This window comes from Pseudorca crassidens, chromosome 17, assembly GCF_039906515.1.
Source record: "Pseudorca crassidens isolate mPseCra1 chromosome 17, mPseCra1.hap1, whole genome shotgun sequence".
NCBI lineage: Eukaryota > Metazoa > Chordata > Mammalia > Artiodactyla > Delphinidae > Pseudorca > Pseudorca crassidens.
This window is the reverse complement of record NC_090312.1, coordinates 81,017,327-81,035,239: the sequence shown is the minus strand read 5'-3', so window position 1 is coordinate 81,035,239 and position 17,913 is coordinate 81,017,327. Positions and strand designations below refer to the sequence as shown.

The 17,913-nt window shown below is 40.7% G+C and overlaps 1 protein-coding gene across 9 annotated transcripts in view; it reads right to left on the bottom strand.

The window, feature by feature from the left end:
• Positions 1–3,531: 3,531 nt before the first annotated feature.
• Positions 3,532–17,913, bottom strand: part of TMEM68 (transmembrane protein 68) — a 38,073-nt gene continuing 23,691 nt past the window's right edge. For all 9 annotated transcript variants that reach the window (XM_067712316.1, XM_067712317.1, XM_067712322.1 and 6 more), the window contains 3 exons: positions 16,955–17,015; positions 11,076–11,215; positions 3,532–5,148 (listed from right to left, as the gene is read on the bottom strand). In XM_067712316.1, the coding sequence (XP_067568417.1) occupies positions 5,044–5,148; positions 11,076–11,215; positions 16,955–17,015 (306 nt within the window). In that variant the 3' untranslated portion in view covers positions 3,532–5,043. The remainder of the gene's footprint in view (positions 5,149–11,075; positions 11,216–16,954; positions 17,016–17,913) is intronic.

Sequence of the window (17,913 nt, the reverse complement as noted above, 5' to 3'; positions counted from 1 at the left end):
TCTGGGTTGGTGAACACTTGGACATGCTGGGCAGGCAGTGCACCCAGAGGGGGCGTGGAAGCTCTGCGCCCCGCCCCCTGTAGCTTGCCCTCTTCCGTTTGGCTGTTCCTGGGTTGAATTTTTGATAATAAAATTTTTAGTACAGCATTTTCCTGAGTTCTGAGTTGTTCTATGGAATTATGCCACCTGAGGGGATGTCATGGGAACCTCCAACTCTGTAGTAGGCCAGGCGGAAGTGGGAGTGGCCTGGGGGCCCCACTGGCAGCTGGCATCTGAAGTAGGGGCAGTCTTGTGGGACTGAGCCCTTAGCCTATAGGGTCTGTGTTGACTCCAGTACTGTCAGACTTGAATGGAATTGGAGGACACCCAGCTGACGTCAGAGAACTGGCGTTGGAACTATGTCATTTGGTGTCAGGAAAGAGCTCAGATATTTATGTTAAGTGAAATAAGCCAGACACAAAAAGACAGATACTGTGATTCCATTTATATAAGGTACTTAGAGTGGGCAAATTCATAGAAACAGGAAGTCGAATAGAGTTTACCAGGAAACGAGGGAGAGGTGAATGGACAGTTATTGTTTAATGGGTGCAGAGTTTCTGCTTGGGATGGTGAAGAAGCTCTGCAAACGGACAGTGGTGATGGCTCCACCGTATTGTGAACGTACTTAATGCCAGCGAATTGTACACTTAAAAAGGGTTAAGATTGTAAATCGTGGTATGTATACCTGCCCAATAAAAAAGTAACAAAAATATATTTTAAAAATAGGAATCAGGGCTTCCCTGGTGGCGCAGTGGTTGAGAGTCCGCCTGCCGATGCAGGGGACACGGGTTCGTGCCCCGGTCCGGGAAGATCCCACATGCCGTGGAGCGGCTGGGCCCGTGAGCCATGGCCGCTGAGCCTGCGCGTCCGGAGCCTGTGCTCCGCAACGGGAGAGGCCACAACAGTGAGAGAGGCCCGCGTACTGCAAAAAAATAAAAATTAAAAAAATAAAAGTGGGCTCTCCACTGACTAAATATATATAAAAAAAAAAAAAAAAAAATAGGAATCATATACATAAATACAAAAACACACGCAAGTTAACCCTGTAAATGTCTATTATTTCAATGGTTCATAAAATGTCAAAGGGTCTCATATTTAAATCACTTAAGAGTATATATGCATTATCCTTTAAACAAAATATGAACCTCAGATGATAGGTTGAGTGTTTGGGGGGTGTGTGTGGGGGGGTGGAAATTGGGAAGTTTCTTCTTACAATAGGATGCCAACTCATAAATGTAGAATAATAGAATAATAATAATAGGGTTTCACACGTTGAAACCCTCAGAGTAAGAATTTATCCCGGCAATACTCAGTTCAAAGATGCTAAAACTAGTGGGTGAAAGTTTGATGAGGAACAGATATTTACATATTCTCTCCATAAACGTATTCATTACAAAGGAAATAATAACTTTACAGGGAAGAAACCTGGTGGGAGCCACTTTAACCAAGTGATCAAGTTACTATGATTACTAATGACACAAACCAACATTCTATGCCTCCTGATATGACTCACTGGAAAGAGCACAGCATCATTTATGTAGCATTTCTGGAATAATGCATAACCTGAATCAAATCATGACGGAACATCAGGGAAAAACAGATTGAAGAGATGGCTACAGAACAGATAGTCTGTCTTCTCCAAAAATGTCAGTATCATTAAAGACAAAGTAGGGCTGGGGAATCATCCCAGATGAAAGGTGATTAAACACGTAGGAAAACTAAATGCAGTGTGTGGTCCTGCTATGAACCGTGCATCAGGAGGAGAAATTGATGCAAAGGATGTTATTGAGACAACTGGTGAAATTTGAATCCAGTCATTAGATCAGATAATACTATTATCTCAATGACAAATTTCCTGATTTTGATCATTGCTCTGTGGTTCCGTAAATGGACGGCCACATAGGAAGGGGCACGGTATCTGCATTTACCATCAGACGATTCAGGAGAAAACTTTATAGATATATATGTGGGGAGGGAGGAAAGAGAGGACAGAGAGAAAGAGAGAGAGAGAGACAGAGAGAGAGAGAGAGAACGTATGAAGATAATAAAACAAATGTGCCGTAACAGTTGGGGAATCTGGGTGAAAGTATATGGAGTACTGTGCACAATAATTGCAACTTTTTGGTAGATTTGTAATTGTTTCAAAATGAAAGTTTTTTTGAAAGGGTATGAAAGATTTCCCATAAAAGTGGACCAAGTTCATGCTTCTGGAGGGAGTCCCTGGCTTTCATCAGGTTCTGACTTGAGGACTCATGTTTCAAAAAGCATGAAAAACACCCCCTCCTTGAAAACCACAATTTGAAAAGATATGCACTTCCCAGTGTTCACTATTTACAATAAGAAATGGAAGCGACCTAAGTGTCCATCAGCAGATGAATGGATAAAGAAGATGTGGTACCTATACACAATGGAATATTACTCAGCCATAAAAAAGGATGAAATAATGCCACTTGTGCAACATGGATGGACCTAGAAGTTACCATACTAAGTGAAGTAAGTCAGACAGAGAAAGACAAATATCATATAATACCACTTATATGTGGAATCTAAAAAACTGATACAAATGAATTTATTTACAAAACAGAAACAGACTCACAGACATAGAAAACAAATGTATGGTTACCAAAGGGGAAAGGTTGGGGGGAGGGATAAATTAGGAGGTTGGGATTAAAATATGCACACTACAATATGTAAAATAGATAATCAACAAGGACCTGCTGTATAGCACAGGGAACTCTACTCAGTACTCTGTAATGACCTGTATGGGAAAAGCATCTAAAAAACAGTGGCTATATGTGTATGTATAACTGATTCACTTTGCTGTACACCTGAAACTAACACAACATTGTAAATCAACTATACTCCAATATAAAACAAAAAAATTTTTAAGTGTAAGACAAAATGGTAAACAAAACAAAAACAAAGAAAAACCCCAACACCTCCTCCTTTCTATTATTACTTATATCTCTATATTTAGTCACATTCCCTCATTCTTCTAAATGGCATTTAAATTCAAATAGCAAAGATAGAGATCTTGCATCAAACAAGACAGAAAGCCTTCCTGTTAATCTGAGTATCAAAGAAGATAAAAAGGTTTTAAGTAATGCAGCAAAACTTAAATACTGTAAAAAATAATGGCTTTTGCTACATTAGCAATGAATGTTTCTTTCTACAGTTTTTAAAACTCAATAGTTTCCAAAAAATATTATTCTCGTTCATAGTATGATCATTTATTTCTTCGTTCCGGAAATATTTATCAATTTTAAACAAACACTGCTCACTGCTAGAGAGGGAAAAAAGCTGCAAATATCATTAGTTGACTCTTTTCGTTGAAACTGGAATTAAAAGATATTTAATACATTGGAAAGTCAGGTTTATTCATTGCGGCTGAGATTGATGAATATGATTGTAGGTGAGGAATACATAAATAGTAAAAAAAAATCAGTTTAAACTAAGAAAATGTCACATATGTAATCTCACAAGAATATGAACTTCAGTTCAGCTTCTTTTATTTTTATGCTGCTTTATTTTATATACATTACACGTATCATACATACATACTTGTTATACAAAAATTTATACAAAAATCCAAGTAATTTAATATCTTAAAAAGGGAGAGGGACATACTGCTTTTGATTCCTGGTACTATCGTGTTTAAATACTTTTAAATTCAGATTTCAAGGAGACAACAAATCGAAAGCCATTAATTTTTCAGAAAGACATGTTCACATAAATTCATTATTCAAGTATATTTTTATTGAAACAATAAACCATCTGACTGGTTGCAAAGTCAAGCTGAATAAGCCATGATGTTGAGCAAAAGCAGAGCTTTCTCTCTGTGCTTTCATCAGCCTAGAATCAGCTTCTAACATATGAGATGCAGGGCACAACCGTGATTTCTATCCTGACAGTATTAAATGCCATATCATAGGGCTGAGAATGCACACCCTGTACGGCTTGTCTACAGAGTCTCATTAAAAATATAATACTAGAGGGGGCTTCCCTGGTGGCGCAGCGGCTGAGAGTCTGCCTGCCTGCCTATGCAGGGGACACAGGTTCGTGCCCCGGTCCGGGAGGATCCCACATGTCGCGGAGCGGCTGGGCCCGTGAGCCATGGCCGCTGAGCCTGCACGTCCGGAGCCTGTGCTCCACAACGGGAGAGGCCACAGCAGTGAGAGGCCCACGTACCGCAAAAAAAAAAAAAAAAAAAAAAATATATATATATATATATATAAAATACTAGAAAGAATAATAACAATAATTAGAAATTTTACTTTCCCTAATTTCTTTTTTACTCAACTTGAAAAACAGTACATCATGTTCATTGTCCTTGGCAACTTGACATCATACCTGAAGGAGTAATTTAAACATCCTATGGACAAAATACATAAACTTCTAAAAGACGTTGGTATTGTTTAATTAATTCAGTTATAATTTCGTTCTACAGTTATCAATCACAGCAAATATAAAGAATTTAAAACAATATTCCTCACCAAAGTATTAACATGTTTTTAAAAAGTGAATTGTTGAGGCATAAAAACATTATGTGATTTGCCCAAGGTCATGAGAGGAATGAGGGGCAGAGGAAAGAGCATTTTTTTTCCTAACTGAAGTGTCTGTACTAAACCCTAGGTTATGCCACCTTGCAAAACTAGCTCAGTGCAAGAGATACAGAAACTAGATGCATTATTTAGGAATGTTTGTGTAACCTCCATTGCTGTTATTAATAAACTTAACTTTAAGAATCTATGTTTACGATACATTATTAGGAAATTATAAAAAGAACCATGATCATTTTCTGAATAATTAGGCATGTAACGAGTTATTGTTTAAATCTGACACAATGGATTGCAGAAACAAAATTGACAATACAATGTTAAACGAGTTCAGTGAAAGATGCTTATTAACATGATTTTTCAAAAAATACTAATTACAGAACCCACAAAATTTTGAAGACAGTCCTACAGACATAGACGTATTAATATAAATGTATTAAAGAGTCTTCTAGTCGATCTTTTGTTTGTTATGAAAACGTTCTAGCAAAGCACTCATAATGTTTCCGGGTATTCTTTGGTGCTTATCAATCAAAGCTTGAACAGCATCCTTCGTCTATCAAGAAAACAAAAGAAAGGCCGTTATTCTTTTAGTTCTCAATGTAGATATGAAGTTAGTAAGGATTTTAATATACTATTACTTATGAGAAGTCTTCCCTAACTTAGCACCCATCGCTACTCAGAATAAATGATTTCCTTCTCAGCATGCCCATAGCATATTTCTTTTTTTTTTTAAGGTAATACTGCTTATTTAACTTCAAAACCCTTTCAGCATTCTAAACATACAAAAAAGTAACAGAACGTTGCAAATTGTGTTTAGTACAGAAGGTTCTTGAACTTTCACTGATGCAGTGGTTCTTCCCTGTGCATAGCATATTTCTTATACTTACTTTATTACACTTGAATTACAGATACTGTCTGCATGGCAACTTTCTACACCAGGTTGTAAGCTCCTTAAAATACATCTTAGCATTTCTCCAGCACTGAGCACAGCAATGCCTTGCACATAATAAACACTAAAGAGAACTGAAGGGAAAAAAATCAGAAGAAAAATGTAGTAGGAAATTTTCTGGTAGGCAAATGGAAGTTTTCACTCCTTTTCACCCATTAATAAACTTTTATGTATTTGTCTTTCATGACCATACACACCAATCACATCAGGCAATGCGACAGGAAAAAGTGAGGAAAACTATGAACGAGCAGATGTGCTTTAGTCCTTTACCCCAATTTCTAGATAATTTAACAGGAATTTAAATTAAGTCATAGCAATGGAAAAGTCAATTAGGATATATCAAGAAATCTAAAACTATTTGTTCCCATTAAATTCATGACAAATTTCAACAATTTTTAATTTATTGTTTTTAATTTATTTTATTGAAGTATAGTTGATTTACAATAACAATTTTTACTTTAAATCAGCTTGTGGCTCTCTAAAAAACTTTTTCTGCGTGCACATAGTACAGGTAGGCACACCCGTACACACTTCTTTTCAGATGCTAAGCTTTATTAAGCCTTCTTTTTACAAATCTGGGACCTTCATTTATTTTTAAATATAATTAAGAAACCCTAGCCCAAAGATGTATTTTAAAAATATGCCTCTCTAATGCACAAGTTTTCACATCTGCGAGATGAGAACAATTTCATACACTTACGATAAGGATTACATGAAACTGAAGCCATGTCTTCAGGCACTGAGCACAGCGACTGACACACAGGTTGTGTTCTGTGCCGTATATTTTAAAAATTTTATTCATTCACTCAGAAAATACTAGATGCTTTGGAAGCTATAACGTTAGTGAAACAAGTCTCTAATCTCAAGGAGCTCATAATAAGCATAATCAAGGACAAAGGAGTTAGAATGTAAGCTCATTTGTGAGCTGTATCATCTGAGACGTGAAAAGAACACATCTGAAGTTCATCGGTGGCCGGTGACCAGGGAAGTTTGCGTGGACGGGGTACTGTTTGGTCTCGGTCTCCCCCGGCCTGTGAGATTTCAATAGCAGTGAAGAAAGCAGCAAGAGCGAAAAGACCACAAGAAAACAGTTAAGCGACGGAGAGCTGGCATTTCGGGTATGTGTTCATTTGCTGGGCAGTATAAGGCTTTACAGGTAGGTTTCAATTAAATCACGAAGGGAGTTAAATACCAAGTGAAAAAGTAGAGACTTTGTTTGGTATGAATTGATGTATCAAGGAAGAACTTCTGGGTGGAGAAGTATGAGGTCTGTGCATTAAGAAAATGCAGCTCTCGCAAAGATCACTAATGACCCCCTTGTGTCACTAAATCCCACGGACATTCTTTTCATCTGACGTGACCATTGATCCTGCTTCTGGAACTCACACCCCTGGAGGAAAAGCTGGGTTTTCAGGACGCTCCCTTTGCAGATTTACACTCCCCAAAGCAAGCACTGACTATTCCTCCAGGGCTCAGGAAGCTTTCCACAGCGTAAATTACCATCCATTTGCTGCCGACTCCCAGATGTATATCTCCAGCCGCCCAGCCTCAGATAGGAGTGTTCAATATGACTTCCCTTGAATGTTTTAAAGGCACCTCAAACTCAACACGCTTCAGCAAACGGCCACGAATCCAGCCCAGTAACCCAAGCCTGGGAATCATCCTTAACAATTCCTGCTTCTCATTCACTGAGAGTAAGAATCCGTCGGTGGCATCCGTTAGCTCACCTCCCAGTACCACTCAAACCTACGCGCTTCTCCCCACCTTCCTTCCACCTTAATAGGACACGTATGTTATATATACCTGTACATATAAATAGATCTGTACTTAACGTATGTGTGGATGTGTGTATGCAGAATGCAGAGAGAGGCAGAGACGGATGGAAACAACAGATTTCTTTAAGACTGAGAGAACTTCAAGGCCGTACCCCAAGTGCCCTCTTCAGCACGAGCGCAGGTATTTTAATGTAGATTTAGCGTCTACAGAATGCGTCTTCTCCACAATCAAATGCCTGAACGGTCTAGCTCCCATTTCTTTTTTTAAAAATAGATCATTCTTTTAATTTTTTTATTTATTTTTGCCGTACGCGGGCCTCTCACCGTTGTGGCCTCTCCCGTTGCGGAGCACAGGCTCCGGACGCGCATGCTCAGCGGCCATGGCTCACGGGCCCAGCCGCTCCACGGCATGTGGGATCCTCCCGGACCGGGGCACGAACCCGCGTCCCCTGCATCGGCAGGCGGACTCCCAACCACTGCGCCACCAGGGAAGCCCTCCCATTTCTTAAATGAGGTTTCATTTCTACCTTAATTTAGATGTTGGTAATTTTGAATTTGCGATAATCCAGGGATCATTATGCTACAGTTTATGCTTACATTGTAAACAATGGAGACTGGAAATTCATGCAACGTACCCACAAAAGGAAAATTTCAAGTATTCTTTATTTCGAGTTTACTTTAGTTCAGCAATGACAACTTACCAGCAGAAATACGGATATGACAACTATATATTTAAGGAAATTCCCTCAAGAAATTTTACTAAACTATGCTTTCGTAGACAACTTCTGTTACTTTAAATACTGATAACAAAGTACATAAAGTAACTGGAGACAGTGGCTGAGGTATTTCAATGATTCAGGAAGGCCTCTTCTTTTTACCAGTTTGAATTGGTAAATATATAAATATATATTTTAACGTCTAAAATATCTAACTCTACCAGTGCCACGAATATATTTCTCACTCATGAAAAATCAAGTCCCAGGAATTTAATGATCAGTAATATATTCTCCTTAACTGAGAAAAATACGGGAACAGGATTCACTTAATTTTAGACCTGGACGAAACCTCTGAGATATCCATTTTAATCTCCCCATTCTACAGTTGAGGACTCTGAGACTCAGGGAGGAACATACCATTTACCCAACCTGACTCTGCTGCCTGGTGGGAGAGTTAGGGTTAGGACTCAGATCCCTAAACTTCCAGGCCAGTTTCTCTTCCCTCTCTCTCCATTACCTTGTATCTTAACCATAAAAATGGACGGTATTTGTAAAAAAGTATTCCTAACTTGCTCTGACCCAATTAAATCCTAATAGTTAGGCGGGAAAAACCTTTTTAAAGAACAAAACAGAGTTCAGCTCAGTGCTAAAGGAGAATGCATTTGTCAGGGAGCTGCGGAGATGTGGTACAGGAACAATAAAGTGTGTGGGCAGAAGCAACATGACAGGGTGAGGGCTGAGCCCTGGTGTCATCTGAAGTCACCACCGTGAGGCATCACCTGGGGATGGGAGAAGTGCTGTGCACAGAGCCTGCCCGGACTGGGAAACCAGTGTGGGAGGGGTTTCCTTTCAGGAAAAGGATTGCTACACTCTGAGTTAACTCACCTAACCAGTTAGTAGAACACCTAGCAGGAGGTACGTTTTCTCAGAATGAAGCTCACAGACAAGGAACATAAGGTATCATTAATGTTACCTTTGTCAAGCTTCCTACATACCCGCTGCTTGATGTGAACAGTCTCATCTGATGTGACATTCTAGCTGCCGCGGCTGGGCATCCTTTCCTAAGTGCCAGACCTTGCTGAGCCCTGGGCATTACAGGTGCTCGTCTGCTCGGCCTCTTCTGGGCCATCCCTGTGGAAAGGATCCTGTCCCGCCCCGTTAACGCCCAGTGTGGCTGTGTGCCTGCCTTGGCCAGTGTCACTGCGGGTGAACGGCTACTTCCAATGGCCTCTCCTAAACAAAATCCCTAGTCTGCTATTCACGGGCCGAAAAATAGAGTTTCCACTTACTTTTCCAGTTTCCTCTCAACCAAATGCTCGCTACCCACTCAGCTAGTGATTCCCCCAGTTTATTCCAGAGCTGTTATTAGCTGCTATTCCAGGAAAAACCAGGAGCTGGTTTTGGTCAGATGAGACTGGGCAAAGCTCTTTGAAACAAAGTTAAATAGACCTCTTTATTGCGGGGCTTCTTAGAACCTTCACAGTGTTCACATGCTTTGCGAAATTCCCGAAGGCGAATTTATTAGGCACCCTTCCCAACCTCACTCTCCTAGTCCTATCAGGCTGCTCTACACTGTTGGTGTGTGCAGTCAACTTTCCTACCACTGTTCCTCTGTTGGAACTCTTCCCTCCTGCCCCAAGTCCGCATGTCCAAGTCCCGTCCGTCTTTCAAGACCTACCACAAATGCCCTCAATTCTAGGAAGCGTTTCCTATTTTTTCCCTCACAAAGCAGTCTCCTTCCCTTTTGAGCTTCTCCTGGTCTCACTCAGACTCGGCCTCCCTACTGCTTCTAGTGATCTTTCTAAAAGCAAACCTACTACATCAGTCATCTGCTTTCAGTAGCTACCCCTGGCTTTCAAGAAACAAAATCAAGGATGTGCCTTCGTGGTCCAGACACTCCTATGTTTCCAGCCTCATTGTCTATACTCTCTATCCCTTTAGCTACCCCAGACCACCCTCAACTCCCTGAAGACTTTACGCCAGTTCGTGCTGCCATCCTTTCATACGCTGTTTCCTCTACCTCTCTACTCTTCACCCAGCGAATCCCTTTTCGCCATTCAAAACTGAATTCAAGCATCACTTCCTTCAAGGAGGCATCCCTGGTTTAATTTAGATGTTTTCCTTTGTGTTTCCATAATACCCTAAAACAGCAGGTCTCAACCAGGGGCGATTTTGTCTCCCAGGGGATAATGGCAACGTCTAGAGATGTTTTTTTATTGTCACAGTGAGTGAGGGATAGCAATGAGATGCTACCAGTATCTAGTGAGTAAACACCCTACGGTGCACAGAACAACCGCACAACAAAATACCAATAGTGCCCAGGTTGAGAAATCGTGCCGCAAGCACACCATTGTGCTAACGCGTCACCTTAAAAGCATCGATTTAGTTATTTACCTGCCACACTGGGCCACAGGTTCCTAGAGTAACAGCAGTAGCCAGCAGTCATGGAACACCTGCTAGAGGGCAGACACTGCTCTCAATGATGGATGTCCTCAATCGCATGTGACCCCCAGGGGTAACTCTGTGAGTGGGCTCTGTTCTCTCCCCTGCTCCCCTGCCCAAGCAAACACACAGTGGCACTAGAACAATCTGACTTCACAACCCACACTCTTAAACACGATTCCATGTTCCTCCCGAGGTATTTCTACCAGACAAAAGCAATTTCTTTTCATGGAGGTCAAAGCTTTCTTCTTCTGAATATCACTTAACGAAACCTTTTAATTAACGGTGCCAAGAACTTTAACCTCAACACAATTGGCATTTTAGAAAGAACGGTTCTTTGCTGGGGGCGGGGCGGGTGTCCTGTGCACTATAGAATGTTTACCAGCCTCCCCGGCCTCTACCCACTGGACGCCAACAGCGTGACCTCCTCCCAAGTCTCATCCGTGGTGACAATAAAAATGTCTCCAGACGTTGCCAGATGTCCCCTGGGGGGAACATCACCACTGATCCAGGACATGCTTGTAGAATTATTTAATTTTTAAAATAAAACCTGAAAGTACAAATGTGTCCTAAAACTAAGAAAGAAAGAATAATTTACCTTTTCAGCTAGTTCTTCTGCCGTGATCTTTGGATCGTACGGAATAGGGTCACCTAAATAGGTGCGTAACTTCACTGGAAAACCTCCATACATTGGGGCAAACGGATAACGGAACTTCTCATACAGCCACCTAAATAACCCTGTTGTAAAGAAAACAAAATCATTTTAATTGGCTAAATATTCTGAGCATGTAACTGTAAACTTTCAAATTAATTATGTAAGACTTAGAGGATGGAGGCAAACAGGATCACCTCCTGGCAATTAATACAATACTTTTTTAAAAGATGAGCTTTTCATTGATCGTAGCAAATGTACCACACTAATGCAAGATGTGAATAACGGAAGAAACTGGGGAGTGGTGAGGTTTATGGCTACTCTCTATGCCTTCTGCTCAATTTTTCTGTAAACCTAAAAATGCTCAAAAAAATAAGGTCTATTAATTAGGGGGGAAAGATGAGCTTTTAAAAGTGTAAGAATTTAAAAAGGCAAACTAATTACTATTATTGAAAAACACAGCATAAAGATTGCAACAAAAAGCTAGAAGCTAAAAAGTCCAAAGACTCACAAATACGTGACTTACACAAACAAAAGAAAAAATGAAAGCATAAAATAAATTCAAGTAAACGTGAGACTAAAATGCACCAATAAACTAAGTAAAGGCTAAAAACATTACTGTAAACTAGGAAAAAGAATTGTTAATGCTAATGACCAACCATGAAATTTAGCAAGATTAAAAGTGGTAATAATGTAACATAAACTGACAGACTAAGACTAAGTTTAAAAAAAAAGAATCCAAAACATGACAAGCAACATGGAATACATAGTTAAGAATTGCACTGAGGGCCTCCCTGGCGGCGCAGTGGTTGAGAGTCCGCCTGCCGATGTAGGGGACGCGGGTTCGTGCCCCGGTCCGAGAAGATCCCACGTGCCGCAGAGCGGCTGGGCCCGTGAGCCATGGCCACTGAGCCTGCACGTCCGGAGCCTGTGCTCCACAGCAGGAGAGGCCACAGCAGTGAGAGGCCTGCGTACCGGAAAAAAAAAAAAAAAAAGAATTGTACTGAAAGTTTAAAACACTTTATATATGGAAACACAGAATATACCATAAGACCCAAAGTAATACTCAAAAAGATATACCACTACACACCAACTTTTGAGATATTCAACTTTTAAAGTAAAAAAAGCAGTCAAAAAGAACTTTTTTTTTTTTTTTTTTTTTGCGGTACGCGGGTCTCTCACTGCTGTGGCCTCCTCTGTTGCAGAGCACAGGCTCCGGACGCGCAGGCCCAGCGGCCATGGCTCACGGGCCCAGCCGCTCCGTGGCATGTGGGATCCTCCCGGACCGGGGCACGAACCCACGTCCCCTGCATCAGCAGGCGGACTCTCAACCACTGCGCCACCAGGGAAACCCAGTCAAAAACAATTTTAAAACCACTTTACAATTAAAGAAACAAAATTAGGAATAATTTCTGGTATGCAACTTAAATTCTAAAGAAATGATCTGAGAGAAAATTAGAAGGATTAATTACACAACAAAAGTTAAACATCACATCAATCTGCCTTTCCATTCCAAATTTGAAGAAAAAGAACTAAAAAAACCCATAATGGAATATCAAGAATATACCAACACAGACATAAAAGGAACAACAGAAGTTTAAGGTTTTCAGGATGGGATTTGTATGTGGGTGGGAACACTAACAATATAGCACTAGGGATAAAACATAATCAATCAAATATAATATATAAACCATAGGGTACAAAGCAAACTATAAAACTAAAAAAGAGACTTCCGGGAAGATGGCGGAAGAGTAAGACGCGGAGATCACGTTCCTCCCCACAGATACACCAGAAATACATCTACGCATGGAACAACTCCTACAGAGCATCTACTGAACGCTGGCAGAAGACCTCAGACCTCCCAAAAGGCAAGAAACCCCCCACGTACCTGGGTAGGGCAAAAGAAAAAACTAAACAGAGACAAAAGGATAGGGACGGGTCCTGCACCAGCGGGAGAGAGCTGTGAAGGAGGAAAAGTGTCCACACACTAGGAAGCCCCTTCGCGGGTGGAGGCTTCGGGAGGCGGAGTGGGGGAGCTTGGGAGCCGCGGAGGAGAGCACAGCAACAGGGGTGCGGAGGACAAAGCGGACAGATTCCAGCGCAGAGGATCGGGCCGACCGGAACTCGCCAGCCGAGAGGCTTGTCTGCTCGCCCGCCGGGGCGGGCGGGACTGGGAGCTGAGGCTCCGGCTTTTGTCGGAGCGCCGGGAGAGGACTGAGGTTGGCGGCGTGAACACAGCCTGCAGGGCGTTAGTGCACCGCGGCTGGCCGGGAGAGAGTCCGGGGAGAAGTCTGGAACTGCCGAAGAGGCAAGAGACTTTTACGTCCCTCTTTGTTTCCTGGTGCACGAGGAGAGGGGATTAAGAACGCTGCTTGAGAGAGCTCCAGGGACGGGCGCGAGCCGCGGCTAAAAGTGCGGAGCCCAGAGACAGACATGAGACGCTAGGGCCGCTGCTGCCGCCACCGGGAGGCCTGTGTGCGAACACAGGTCACTAGCCACACGCCCTTCCGGGGAGCCTGTGCAGCCCGCCACTGCCAGGGTCCCGGGATCCAGGGACAACTCCCCCGGGAGAACGCACAGGCGCGCCTCAGGCTGCAACTTCTCGCCGGCCTCTGCCGCCGCAGGCCCGCCCCACACTCCGTGCCCCTCCCTACCCCCGGGCCTGAGTGACCCAGAGCCTCCGAATCAGCGGCTCCTTTAACCCCGTCCTGTCTGAGCAAAGAACAGACGCCCTCCGGCGACCTACATGCACAGGCGGGGCTAAATCCAAAGCTGAGCCCCTGGGAGCTGTGAGAACAAAGAAGAGAAAGGGAAATCTCTCCCAGCAGCATCAGAAGCAGCGGATTAAAGCTCCACAATCAACTTGATGTACCCTGCATCTGTGGAATACCTGAATAGACAACCAATCATCCCAAATTAAGGAGCCCTGTGGATGAAAGGCTCTTGGTGCTGCAACCAGGAGTCAGTGCTGTGCCTCTGAGGTGGGAGAGCCAACTTCAGGACACTGATCCACAAGAGACCTCCCAGCTGCACATAATATCAAACAGCAAAAATTTCCGAGAGATCTCCATCTCAACGCCAGCACCCAGCTTCACTCAACGACCAGCAAGCTACAGTGCTGGACATCCTATGCCAAACAACTAGCAAGACAGGAACACAACCCCACCCATTAGCAGAGAGGCGGCCCAAAATCATAATAAGTCTACAGACACCCCAAAACACACCACCAGACGTGGACCTGCCCACCAGAAAGACAAGATCTAGCCTCATCCACCAGAACACAGGCACTAGTACCCTCCACCAGGAAGCCTACACAACCCACTGAACCAACCTTAGCCACTGGGGACAGACACAAAAAACAACAGGAACTACGAACCTTCAGCCTGCAAAAAAGGAGACCCCAAACACAGTAAGATAAGCAAAATGAAAAGACAGAAAAACACACCGCAGATGAAGGAGCAAGATAAAAACCCATCAGACCTAACAAATGAAGAGGAAATAGGCAGTCTACCTGAAAAAGAATTCAAAATAATGATAGTAAGGTTGATCCGAAATCTTGGAGATAGAATGGACAATAGAATGGACAAAATGCAAGAATCAGTTAACAAGGACCTAGAAGAACTAAAGATGAAACAAGCAACGATGAACAACACAATAAATGAAATTAAAAGTACTCTAGATGGGATCAATAGCAGAATAACTGAGGCAGAAGAACGGATAAGTGACCTGGAAGATAAAATAGTGGAAATAACTATTGCAGAGCAGAATAAAGAAAAAAGAATGAAAAGAACTGAGGACAGTCTCAGAGACCTCTGGGACAACATTAAACGTACCAACATTCGAATTATAGGGGTTCCAGAAGAAGAAGAGAAAAAGAAAGGGACTGAGAAAATATTTGAAGAGATTATAGTTGAAAACTTCCCTAATATGGGAAAGGAAATAGTTAATCAAGTCCAGGAAGCACAGAGAGTCCCATACAGGATAAATCCAAGGAGAAATACGCCAAGACACATATTAATCAAACTGTCAAAAATTAAATACAAAGAAAACATATTAAAAGCAGCAAGGGAAAAACAACAAATAACACACAAGGGAATCCCCATAAGGTTAACAGCTGATCTTTCAGCAGAAACTCTGCAAGCCAGAAGGGAGTGGCAGGACATATTGAAAGTGTTGAAGGAGAAAAACCTGCAACCAAGATTACTCTACCCAGCAAGGATCTCATTCAGATTTGATGGAGAAATTAAAACCTTTAGAGACAAGCAAAAGCTGAGAGAGTTCAGCACCACCAAACCACCTTTACAACAAATGCTAAAGGAACTTCTCTAGGCAAGAAACACAAAAGAAGGAAAAGACCTACAATAACAAACCCAAAACAATTAAGAAAATGGGAATGGGAACACACATATCGATAATTACCTTAAATGTAAATGGACTAAATGCTCCCACCAAAAGACACAGATTGGCTGAATGGATACAAAAACAAGACCCATATATTTGCTGTCTACAAGAGACCCGTATGCTAACACATATATATGGAATTTAAGAAAAAAAAAATGTCATGAAAAACCTAGGGGTGAAACAGGAATAAAGACACAGACTTACTAGAGAATGGACTTGAGGCTATGGAGAGGGGGAAGAGTAAACGGTGACAAAGCAATAAAGAGGCATGGACATGTATACACTACCAAACGTAAGGTAGATAGCTAGTGGGAAGCAGCCGCATAGCACAGGGAGATCAGCTCGGTGCTGTGTGACCGCCTGGAGGGGTGGGATAGGGAGGGTGGGAGGGAGGGTGACGCAAGCGGGAAGAGATATGGGAACATATGTATATATATAACTGATTCATTTTGTTGTGAAGCTGAAACTAACATACCATTGTAAAGCAATTATGCTCCAATAAAGATGTTTAAAAAAATAAAAAATAAAAAAAAAATAAAAAAAAAAAACTAAAAAAAAAAAAGAGAGACTTTGCAAAGAGAAAGCACATTGAATTGTTATCACTCTTATAACTAGGTTCAAAGCTTACTTTGTTATCAATACATTAAAAGTAGGCAAAAAGAACTTTTCAATGTAAATCTATCATGGTTCAAAAAAAAACAAGTGGTAACCGAAATAAATTAAAGCAAATGATATCTCCTTAGGTTGTTAATCTTAATTCAATATTTTCTTGTCTAAGAAACTACTGTATAGCACAGGGAACTCTACTCAACACTCTGTAATGACCTATATGGGAAAAGAATCTAAAACAGAGTGGCTATGTGTATATGTATAACTGATTCACTTTGCTGTACACCTGAAACTAACACAACATTGTAAAATCAACTATACTCCAATAGAAATTAATTTCTTAAAATTTAAGAGATTTATGCAAACATATATATATACTTTTTTCAAGATAAATAGACTTTCAAATTCTGCCCCCCCAATTTTTTTTATTGCCATCCATTTTTACAGCTGTCACTTCTTCAGGAATGAGTTAGGAAGATAGTCTTTATTTACAAATAAGTACATTTGTTTTAAACCTCAACAACATGGTTTAACACAGTAAATTAGAAAATTCACTCTGTAATTTTAAAAAGCCCATGATAAATAAGCTTCAGTATATACGTGAGACTCTTAACAAAAATCTAACATCTAGAACCACCATTACTTAGAACCAGTTACATTTAGAGTTTAAAGAGAAAAACATCTAAATAGTACATGCATTTTCTAAAGCAATAATTCGAAAAGTTTTCCTGTAGTGTTCAAAAGCCCAAATATTTAAAATATTACATTCTAAATATTACATTACAATTAGCAAAAACATATGAATCAGAACTTACTTGTTCCTCCGAGGGATCTAAATCCTTCTCGAATATTTTGTGTAAACATAGGAATAATGGGCTAAAGAGAGAATTTGAATTAAAAAGTAAATACGTTAATCCATTTGATGTCTCTAATGCAAACTTTTGAGGGCCTGTTTAAGTCACAAAACCAAGGCATTTTAAAAATAAAGGTATACTGTTATCACCAGTGTGATTTATCAGACTAAAATTAACATGATCATTTGTAGAAAAATATAAATTGAAAACACTACCTTCTAGTGGTAATACATAATATTTCATTTACCGACTTTCCTATCATTCCACATGAACTCTTGAAACTCAAAATTAAGATTAAAGTGATCATTAATTTCATTAAGTAAAATGAGTGTGATAATTAAACTGGTTTCAGTGGGCTACTGAAGAAAAAGTTTCAAAACAAATTCTCTCTATGGAGAAACTTACATATGTTCAAATGACAAGTTTTAGCAAGATGCTGTCATGGAATTAGTGAAACACCATGTTTTTGTGAGCTTATTAAATCTAATAATGTTCAACATCAATGAAAAGTAAGTATAATACTCAACACCAAAAAAAAGTAAAAAAAAGGAAAAACATATACATAAAAGAATCCTTTCTATCATTATTTTGGAGGATGTCTGCTCAAAAGTTCATGGTTTTTATTTTTCCATGAACATTATTGGTTAAATATGATTTTTTAAAAATGGAGAGCTTATCTAAATGTCATGAAACAACGGATAAAGTAGCAAAGGATCATGCAAGGAAGTTACGCCACGGCGAAACTGAAGTAGATAAAAAATTGAATAAAACACTTTAAAAGGTACACAAAATATACTGAATTAAATGATGTTTTAGAATAGATAAAACTGGAAGGGGGGGCGAGGATCATTTTACTTACAGTCTACTATCAGCATTTGTTAATACAGAATTACTTGCCTGAGTGAGCAGGGTTTGAAACA